The following is an 11,662-nucleotide window of genomic DNA, read 5'->3' on the forward strand; positions in this document are numbered from 1 at the left end:
ACTCCACTAACATTTTCATCTCAAAACAATTTTTATTTCTTCTCTCTCCAAGTTTTCATTTTTTCCCAAAATGAATGGAGATCATCATGAGACAAATAATAATGACCAAAAAACACCACTCCTTCCAATTCATAGGTCACAAAGTATGAATTCATTTATTCAATCAATTTTCACATTTAAAAATTTATTCACAATTTTAGGACCTTCACTATGTATATTTATTTGCTTATTTATCAAAATGGAAAATGCTCCATCAACAAGTACAAATATGTTGGGAGTTCTTGCATGGATCTTTACATGGTGGTTATCGGAGGCGGTGCCCATGCCGGTAACTTCCATGTCACCGTTGTTCCTCTTCCCGTTGTTCGGAATTTCGTCGTCCGACGAGGTTGCTCAGTCATACATGGATGATGTTATTGCACTTGTACTTGGAAGCTTTATACTTGCACTTGCTGTGGAACATTATAATATCCATAGAAGATTGGCCTTGAACGTGAGTAATTCCAATTTCTTCTTCTTATTTTTCGCGATTTTATGATCCGTTTACTCGAAAATAACAATATTACGTAGAGTTTAAGTTATATACGTCATTGTATGTCAGTGTTCAGATATAAGGAGAACTAGAACTTTGTTTTTGAAAAATAATTATTGTAGAGTTGCACAAACTTTATGATAACTAAGGTTCGTTCAAGTGGTTGAATATTGATCGATCCATTATATTCAAGTAAAAAATATTGTTAATTCTTTTGATGGGAGAGGTTTGTGGGATGGGGGTATAGTAGCTAGGGATGAAACTTTTGTACTCTCTTCTTCTTATTTTACGTGATACTTTCGTATTTAGAGATTCAAACAAGTTTATTTTTGACTCGTAAGTTTTTCATATATTCTTTTAACATTTTGAATTATCAATTATTGTGACTTATAGTACTCTTTACGTAGTTTAAAAATATATAAATTTTATTTTAAAAAATTTGAAAATGACATACGCAAACATCCGATTAAAATTAATCTATTTAACTCTCGAAAAACAAAAAATATCGCATAAAATGAGATCGAGAAAGTAATTCTTTTGTTATATTTTGAAATTTCACTTATGAAGTTTAAAACTTTTATGATAGAGATATATATCTTACGTGTCCGCAATAGTTTGCTTCTCTTATCTGTCCACAATATATATTTTTATATTTTTTCTTAGTAATTAGTTGAATTATTGTTTCAAGACAAAATTTAACGTGCAATGGGCCATATGATCAATTATGCAGATAACACTATTATTCTGTGGGGACCCACTGAACCCACCACTCCTCCTCCTCGGTATCTGTGGCACGACGTTCTTCGTCAGCATGTGGCTGCACAACTGTGCAGCCACGGTGATGATGATGCCGGTGGCCACTGGAATTCTGCAGCGACTGCCGTCGCGCATCAACAGTGGCCATCGAGATCAAGAAAATAACAATTCTAACGACGATTTGGTCACCAATTTTTGCAAAGCAGTTGTTTTAGGGGTAATCTACTCTGCGTCGATTGGTGGAATGAGTACGTTGACAGGGACAGGTGTCAACTTGATATTGATTGGAATGTGGAAGAGTTATTTTCCTCATGAAAATGTTATAAGTTTTAGCACATGGTCATCATTTGCTTTCCCTTTGGCTTTGGTTATATTTTTGGCATTGTGGGGTATTCTTTGCCTATTTTATTGTAGGAAGGGATCAAGTAGAGCACTTTCTACTTATTTGGACAAAAATCATTTGAAGAGGCAGCTTGATTTGTTAGGTATCACTTTCTTCGTCTAACTAACTCATTATCTAGAGATTAAAACTTCTGTCATTACTGAAAAAACATGAATTTTTAATGAATAATTCGTCAAAAATTAATTGTCTTCTAAGTCGTAAACCTATTTAACCAGCACGGATTGATTTCTAACGGATCGTATCAAAATTTATTTTTGAGTAGTACGAATATTTAAAAAGTACTTTTTTATTATTAGGTTAGTTAAGAACGTAACTCTCTTAATTTTGATTCATAAATGTGATGTGACTTGACGTCTCTGCATAAAGTTCAAAAAAGAAGTAATTTTGGGGTCTATGATCTTAAACATGTTGATGTTATACTACTTGTGTGATTATAAGACTTTCAAAAGGTGGTTAAAGTATGTATTAAATAATTGTTCATAGAAGTGGAATTAATGAAATAAAATAAAAATAAGACAAGTTATTCGTTACGCAATCACTTTGTTTTGTTACAAAAATAGAATTGATGGTTAGATGTCTTTCTCCATTATCTTTTTAACTTATATACTATTATTTTTGTGGTCAATTTTGAGACTGTTTTTTTATTTAAATGTTAGGACTTTGATACGATTTTATTTTACTTATTATATTGAAAGTTATATGTCTTTTTGTTCTTTTTAGAGTTTTGTTTATTTTTCTTTAATATTTGTGATAGAGATCGAAGATATTTGATACCCGCAAGGAATTGCAAATCAACAAGTGTTCCAAATAATTGAAATTTTGTGGCTACTATATTATACTCTACTGACCACACATTTTCATTACACTTGTTTGTTGAATATTAAATTATTAGTCTTTTTTTCTGCAATTATTTTATACAACTTCTAATGATTTTGGTCCCACTTTTGTGATGTGTAGGTCCCATGACTTTTGCTGAAAAGATGATCTTGACAGTATTTTCGGTGAGTAAAAAAACGAGGGTTTCGAATTAACAGTAAAATTATTCAAAACAATAAAAATAATTATATTTATATTAAAACAGTTTACACTTTTTAGAGTGTAACTTTTGTGCTCCGAATTGCTCTTTATTATATTATTATTGTGATTTATGATTATTTATTTAATTAAATTAATTTTATTTATTAATTGTTACAGATTTTAATAATGTTGTGGATGACAAGAAGTATTACTGAAGATATTCCTGGATGGGGATCCCTCTTTGGTGGACGTGCTGGTGATGGAACTGTTAGTGTAAGTATGACGCGTGAATTCAAATATAATCAGATCGTAAGAAAGTAAAAAAATAAAAACTTAAAGAGTAAATTTTATTATATTATTGGTTGATATAAGTTACATCATTACTTATTACTCCTTTATTTATCTAATTTGATATGCTACAAAGTTTAAGAAAGTAAAAAAGTACTTTTGAAATATGTGGTCGTAAACTAAAAGATACAAAGAATGTACTAGGATATACGTCGTTTAATCTTATAATCTTAAATATGTCAGGTGAATATATCGCTGATAAAGTTTGATCTTAATTTTAAATCTTTCAGGTGATGATGGCAACCTTATTATTCATAATTCCAAATAAAAAGCAACCAGGGGAGAAATTAATGGATTGGAACAAATGCAAAAAATTGCCATGGAATATAATTCTTCTATTAGGGGCAGGTTTTGCAATAGCTGATGGATTTAGGTCAAGTGGTCTAGCTGATGTACTCTCAAGAGGCCTAAATTTCTTGGAAAACGCGCCTTACTTAGCCATTGCGCCAGCTGTATGTTTAATAAGTGGGACCCTAACCGAGTTCATCACGTCTAATAATGCAACCACAACCATTATGGTCCCATTGCTCATTGAGATCGCGAAGACTATGCACATCCATCCCCTCCTACTCATGATCCCGGGGGCTATTGGTTCACAGTTTGCTTTCTTGCTTCCCACCTCTACGCCCTCGAATGTTGTAGGGTTTACTACTGGACATATTGAGATCAAGGACATGATTAAAACTGGACTTCCATTGAAAATTGCTGGGATTGTTGCTCTATCCTTCTTGATGCCTACCCTTGGTAAAGATTCTATTAAATTTCTTAGTTTTCATTTCGATTCTTTTAGCTTTTATAATCACATAAAAATGTTTCAATCTTTTTTTTTTCTTCTTAAAATTATTTATCGAGTTAAATGATATATGTCACATAAAGTAAAATATAAGGAGCATTAAATATCCACATTTACTTGTTTTTCCCCCTTTTTATATATTTTAATGAAGTATAAAAGTTAGGGACATAGTCAACCCTAGCTAATGACTCATGTTTTCTAAGGATTTGGAATTTATAATTATAAAGAGTAACATTAAAGTTATTTTAAAGTGATAACAATAATTATGTATATGTTGTTACTTTAGCAAACAAATTATCGTTATAGTGAATATATAAAGTTCAGTAATTATATGTGAAAATTGACCATGCGTCTTTTTTTAATTTATTTCAGGACCTATGGTGTTTGGAACGGATAAACCTGTGACTAATGTATCAACAAACTATTTGCATATGTGTGGCTAGTTTAATTTTGTTAAAGATGGAAATATAGAGGGATACATAAAAGGCCAGATAAAGTTATATGCATCGACAATGTAAAAATATTTGCACGGTCATCTTGATGTTGTGCTATTTTTGCCATTGGTGGTCTTCTTTTCCTATTTGCTTTTTATTGTTGAGTTGTATCTATTGTATAGGCTTTTTTTTTTTCAATTTATGTTCTAAGATATGAAATCTGGAATTTAATTTCGTATTTAAGTTTTGCAATTCAAATATTTAATTGTCGCGATTTAAGCTCAAGACACCGATGATTATTAATTAGGAAAAATTAGTAAACTAGTCAAAATAAATAACATATTTAGTAAAAATATCCATACTTTATAAATATTAGCAATAATGTCAAAAATGTCATTATTTTAAAAAAATTATGTGTCCCAATTTTCTTCCTATTTTATCTCTCTTTTTCAATTAATTCTATATATCCCTTTTTTTTTAAAAAAAATCATTCTCTCTCATATTTATCTTTTCAAATTGTTAATTCTCTCTCCCATTTAATTTTTTTTCTCTCTCATGGTTATCTTTTCTGATTTTTTTTCTCTCTCATGGTTATCTTAATCAACCAATTTCTGGTGATTTTTCATCCTTTAATTTATTTATTACTTAACAAATAGTGTATAATGTATAATTCACTGCTAAAATGAGGGAAGAAAGAGGGTAAGAACATTTACAAGACTCATTGGTGTGCAAAACCTTCCTCAAATTCAGAACGCAAATGTAGAATCTTTGTCTACTCGTGAGGATCTTGAAAAAGACGACGAAGATCGGATAGTTGTCGAACAATTTTCTATTAGTTTGTTTTGTATTTATAGTTCTTTTTTAGAATTTGNTTCTAATTTGTATTTATTCTAAAGGTATGTCAACTAGTTATGTATTTTATTTAAGAACGAGTACACCAAATATTCAATTATTTCTTTTCAATTTTATATTTCATTCACTTTTTCATCATACTAATTTTTTGTATTTTATATATTATTATACAAAATTCTAAAGAAAAACTAGAATAAATAGAAATACAAATAAAATACATATTGAAATGAATACATACAGGATTTTTGAAGAAAAAAATAACTATATAGGGATAAAATATATGAAAATACAAATATATTTCTTAAATAACTATATAGATAAATTCGGCATACCTATTGGAATGAATACAAACTAATAAAAAACCATAATAAATATAAATAGAATATATTGTGGAATGAATATAATTTTAAAAAGGTAAAAATTCTGGAGACAAAAAAAACAAAATTTAAATTTTATTTGAAAATGTAACTGATGAGAAAATTAAGGATGCTTGCCTTTTTTTGAAATATTCCCCCCCTTAATTTTCTCCTTTTTGTTATTAAATAATTATATTCTTTAAATAAAAATAAATAATAAAAACATAAATAAGATACATAACAAACTAAAATGACATTTTTACTAAATATTGAAATTGTTGCTAATGAGTCCTCTTAAATGCTAAAATATTGACATTTTGAAAAATTTCCCAATTAATTAAACTCATTTTCTTCCTCAAATACTTCATAATTTTTAAGCCCAAACATTTAGAACACCATAAAATAGGCCCAATTAGATTTCTCAATATGTTATTTACATAATCTTATTCATGTTAAGCCCAAACATGAATAAGATTTTTTTGTGTCCATCCATCCATATGTACACTTTTAAGACGATTTACGTATACGATAACAATAGATTCAGTATAATTCTACAAATGAGAATCGAAAAATGATAAAGTATATACAGATTTTATCTCTACCTCGTTAACTCGTAAGGATATATTTCAAATAATCAACCACACATAGATAAAAGAGAAGATAACATAAAAATAAAATGTTTATTAAAGATTATAGATTTCTAAACCATACACTTAGGGATAATTTTAAGAAGTTGGATTAAAGCCCAATAGATATCTTTTAATAGGTTTTCTTGTTATTTTATCCAAAGTTTCTGCAGGAAATGCCATATATTCCTGAGTGACCCTAGATTTCATTTCTGTGGCCTCAACAAGAAGATCATAAGTATTATCATATTCATCAAAATGCATAACGGATGCTTGATTCACTTTCACATACTTAAATACTCTAACACCTTTAGCTCTCTTAGTTGCCTCCTTCACCGCGTATTTCGCTATGTCCACCACTCTAGGATCATTTGGATCCAACTCTGTCCAAATATTTGGTCGTATAAGTAATCTTTGATCATCATTTGTTGCAAGACAGAAGGTGGAAGCAATTGCTATCGTCGATAGAGTGATAAAAAGGAGGGAAGTTAATTTGAGAGTCATGTTTTTGATAGTAGAGTGGTTAACACTAAGAGGTTGAGGGTACTATTTATAGGAAATTTTAAGGTACAATATAGATTTTATTTTTAATTGATAAATTGGTTGCTTTTATTAAGAGGTACAATTAGATTTGTTTTTATTTATTAATGAGATTGTAGTTTTGTTTCATATTCAAAATGTGATTTAATTTTTGTTGACGAGTGTGAACATAATTTTATACTATTTTGTCTGTTTTAATGATTATTTCTTTAGATTGTATAAAGAAATTTAAAATTTCATTTGACTAATATAAACATAGGGATTGAGGCAACGAATTGGGCTTTCATGAAATCCCAAATGTTTGTGCTTAATTTATAGGACTTCCAAGATAGGCCCTATTAGATAATCTCTGGGCTAACTTTTGTATATAACAAACATAAAATTCGTATTTGTATACTATATCAAAGTATACATAATTGTGCGTTATAGTAAAGATATATACGTATAATTCGCTATACATATACAATTGAAGCGAATTGTATAAAACGAGACAGAGAGAAATTATATACAATTTGAATTTGTATAAAACGAGAAAGAGAGAAAGGCAAAAGAAATTGGGCAAGCGAATATTTTTATTGTATAATTATAAGTGTATAGGATGAAAATATATATATTTGCATGTGTATATATAATTTTCTCACGATTTATACAAGCAGAAATACAATTTATACATCATTTTTATTTATATAAGCGAGAGAGGCGAGGGCGATGAGCGAGATTGGGGAGAGTGGATGGCGAGATCTGGGAGAGGGGAACGAAAATATATGCATTTATGTAATTTCCTCTCGCTTTATTCAAACACAAACGCAATTTATATATTTGTGTTTGTATAAAAAGCGAGAGAGGGCAGCGAGACTGCCACCAAACGAGAGTGGCCAGCGAGATTCCACCAAGGAGAGTGATGAAAATAGCTATAGTTTGCTATAAGGTACAATTAAATCAAATTATATTTATAGCATTTAATTTGAATTAATAGTTTGCTATTATATACAATTTTCCCTAATCTATATTCTCTTGTGAAAACACGCACAAAATAAAAAAATATATGAAGAACATAAACTCCAACAATTTGGGTGTTAATAATTCTGGACTTTTCAGAATTCGTGGATACATTACTCATTCACTCGATACATAAGTTATGTATCAAATACATAACTATAAATCAGATTCATACTTAGAGTCGTCAATATGGGTTAGGCATGTTGGGCCGGCCTGGTCTAAGCCTGGATTCAATACGTTTGAGCTATGATTTTTTGGGGCGCATTTAAGAAAAGAGTATTTTAGCCCCGCCTGAATAAGTCTGCGGATTTGTGGGGCTAGAGAAATGTAGTAGGACCGGCCCGTGGACTTATAAAAATTAATTAAAAAATTTAATATAATATCAAAATTTAAATTAAAGAGTCCAAGCTCAAAACAATTAGGTTAATATTTTTATTAAGATATTTATACTTCTACTTGGAAAAAAAAAACTTAATAAGTATTATAAAGATAATTTTATTGGTGAATTTGATTAACAAGTAGTAATATTAACATCATGTGATATGGTTTTGTCGATTTTTAAGATAATGTTTTTAAATTGCAAGTCATAGTTTGATTTAATAATTATAAAAAAAAAACATAATTTTTTAAAAAAGTGGATTGGCCTGGCAAACTTGTAGCCCACATACTTGTGGGTTGGACCGATCATTTTCTGGCCCATAAAAAATGGGCTAGCTCAACCTGACCCGTAAAATATCAAAACATGTATGAATTAGCCCGAACGGGGTGAGTTAGTCCATATTGGCAACTCTATTCATATTGCTTTAGGTTTGAAATAATCAGAATTATGTATTAACAATAATATTTTTAATAAATGTATTTGTACACAAATAAAATTATAATGTATCTGATATGATGGAATGATGTATCCGAATATTAAGAAAGAAAGAAAAAAAGATTTTTGTGATTAAGGATGAAATTGATAATGAAATAAATTAAGAAGATATTGAATGATGTTCAAGTATCTTTTGATGTGTCTTAAGAAAAATTAAGATCATCATAATCATTCTTTAGTTGGCAAATAATGTTTGTTCATATATTTTGTCATTATTTGATAAATATTTTTGATAAATATCCCAAATTTCTAAACACTAGTTTTTTCTAGTATTTGGCCCAAATCTCATATTTGAGTTTTTTAATAAATTAAAATTTTGCCTCAAATTTTTATCTTTTATAAAAACGCCCTCTATAGTTGTTACTTGCGTTATATTACATAATTTTTTACGTTAATAACAAAGTAGTGATGAAGTATTCAGTGAATGTTAAATGATGATATGGTTATTGATGAAAATGATGAACAATTGACCAAGGATAAAAAATGTAATGTGCTTCGTCTACTTCACGATGTATGGAATAATGCTTATTGCACTCAATCCAAATTATCACATTGCTTTAATATCATGAACACTATATGTTATTGTTGTAACAAAGATCCAATTGACTTATAATATAAACTTATGGTTAGTTTTGATAGTATTTAAAACTTATGAGTATAAATCATTTTTTTCTAAAAAAAAAGTAAATATATTTCCCAAATATCATGACCAAACACATGGTGAAATATCACCCAAATTTTCATTCAAATAATATTTATCAAGAATATTTAAAAATTTATGATCAAACGCTAGCTTAGGCTTATTATTTGAAAACAAAATTTGGGCATAAACTCAAGGTAAGAAGATTTTCTTTTTATTTTCTCCATGTAGTCCCAATGTCTGTTTATGGTTTGAAATATGATGACATTAACTAATTTATGTGGTAATATCAAATCAAATCAAATAAAAAATTATTTCCAAATCACATCTTTTATTTAATATATTTTTTTCCCTAGACTATTTAGTTACATATATATAATTTATTGCTAACCATATAGAAATCATAGTCTAATTGTTACCTCTAATAAGACTTGCTTTCAAATCTTCATATAAACAATTCCTTCACCAAATTGGTATTATCAAATTCTTTCTGAAAAGAAAAATGACTTCTAAATTAAATTTTTTACGATATTTTAAACGATAATAGTTCCTTTCACCTTTTGTCATGCTTTAACAAACAAATAAAGATTGATAGCATAAAAATGATCCTAAAGTGGTTGATGTTAAAACTTTAAGTGTATGAGCATTTAGAAGAATCAATATATATTTTCAAATAAACAACTCAAATTTAGCACTTCATTTTGCATTTTTATCTTTTCATTTAGATTTTTTTAATTATTTTTATAACAATAATCCTAGTGGCTTTTCATGATTAGACAAAATATGATAAAGTTCATTTGGATTTATGTTGTCAATTCAAATAAAATAGAAAAATTATTTATTATTATGGTAGAAAATCTTCATTAATTATTAAAATCGTAATTACTTCCAAATCAACATGATTCTTTTTTCGTTCAACTATTTTTAGTTAAGTAATTCATAGTCAACCATATAGAAAACATAGCCTAATTATCTATAAATAATATCCCCACCAAATAGTTTTAAGCTATTCCAATATCAAATTTTTGTAAAAAAATAAAATAAATGACGTTTCGATTTAATTTTTTTCTTTTGATGATAATAGTTGCTTTCACCTTCTGTTATATTTTTTCAAATAATTATGATTATGATGATTCGTGTCAACAAGGTGAGTGGCGTTGCTTACCACCAAATAATCTAAAAGATCCTAAATATGTGGAGATGGTAGAATTTGCAATAAATACACAAACAAAACTACCAAAAGACTCTGGATTGTCATTTCTAGGTATATTGGATGGAATATATAAAATTGATAATAATGGAATCACTCATGAATTGAGAATTGTTGCCATATCATTCAATCAAATAAATTCTTATACCTTAGTTGTTTATGTGAATTCTAAGAACAAGGCTAAAACACTTATATCTTTTGCTTAAAACCTAAATTTGTATGAGCATTTTTTTTTATAGAAGAAATGCCTATTATATCGAAATATCCAAATTGCAATATTTAATTAAAAGTATTGTATTTGTGTCAACACTCATTTTGCCAATTTGATTCTTTTGATGAATTACAAGCATTATAGTCCTTTTTAGAGACTTTATTGTATTAATTAATGAAATTAAGAATGAAAGTGATAATGTATGTGGTAATATTATATCAAATGAAATAGAAAAAATTAGCAATTAGCATTGTAGCAAATCTTCCCTAATTAATTATTTCCAAATCATATGTATTTTTTAAAATAATTCTTTTTTTTTCACTAGACTATTTTAGTTAGATGTATAATGTATTGCCAGCCAAAAAGAAATCATAGTCAAACTTACTTTCACTAAAGGGAATCTTACGAAAATTTTATAGTAGTACCAGCTAATTACATTTTATTTCTACTATTTTTCATATTATATAAAAATTTGATGAATTTTGGATGTATGCTAATACACCGCGTCTCGATTTCAGATACACCCTTCAGCGTTGTGATACAGCGCCTCTCGCTTTTGAATATATTACTCAACGTCCTCATACATCTCGTACATTCCAATACATCGATAAAGTGACGTATTCGATTGATACACCGCGTAAAGTGATATATCCAATCGATACATAGCATAAAATAATGTACCCGAGAATATGAGAGAGTAAAATTTTTTGTGATTTTTCAAATATTAGGAAATGTTTAGAAAATATGATAAAAATAAATGGTATATTTAATTAATTTTTCCTTCAAAAAAATTATAAAATATGTGAAAAAGTCAATTCAAATAAAATAAAATAAAATATTTACTAGTATGGTCGCAAATCTTCATTAATTAGTAAAAAATGGTAATTACTTTCAAAATCACATTTATTATTATTATTATTATTCCTTTGACTATTTTTAGTCAAGTAATTTCTAGCCAACCAAAACATAACCAAATTCTTTGTATACTTCTAACCAAATTCTCTATAAATAACATCCTCACCCATTAGTGTTAAGTACTCAAATATCAAATTCTTCTTTTTTTAAAAAAAA

At 28.1% G+C, this 11,662-nt stretch overlaps 2 protein-coding genes across 2 annotated transcripts; one reads left to right on the plus strand and one right to left on the minus strand.

The window, feature by feature from the left end:
- Positions 1-4,535, plus strand: LOC107004703 (tonoplast dicarboxylate transporter). The gene is made up of 6 exons (XM_015203010.2): positions 1-493; positions 1,263-1,773; positions 2,649-2,692; positions 2,886-2,981; positions 3,287-3,800; positions 4,222-4,535. Exons 1-6 carry the CDS (start codon positions 71-73, stop codon positions 4,290-4,292), a joined length of 1,659 nt encoding a protein of 552 aa, XP_015058496.1. The 5' UTR covers positions 1-70; the 3' UTR covers positions 4,293-4,535.
- Positions 4,536-6,152: 1,617 nt separating this feature from the next.
- On the minus strand, positions 6,153-6,635 carry LOC107004289. The gene has a single exon (XM_015202518.2). It carries the CDS (start codon positions 6,619-6,621, stop codon positions 6,217-6,219), a length of 405 nt encoding a protein of 134 aa, XP_015058004.1. The 5' UTR covers positions 6,622-6,635; the 3' UTR covers positions 6,153-6,216.
- Between the last annotated feature and the right edge of the window lie 5,027 nt (positions 6,636-11,662).

The sequence above is a fragment of the Solanum pennellii genome, chromosome 11 (assembly GCF_001406875.1).
Source record: "Solanum pennellii chromosome 11, SPENNV200".
NCBI classification, from domain to species: domain Eukaryota; kingdom Viridiplantae; phylum Streptophyta; class Magnoliopsida; order Solanales; family Solanaceae; genus Solanum; species Solanum pennellii.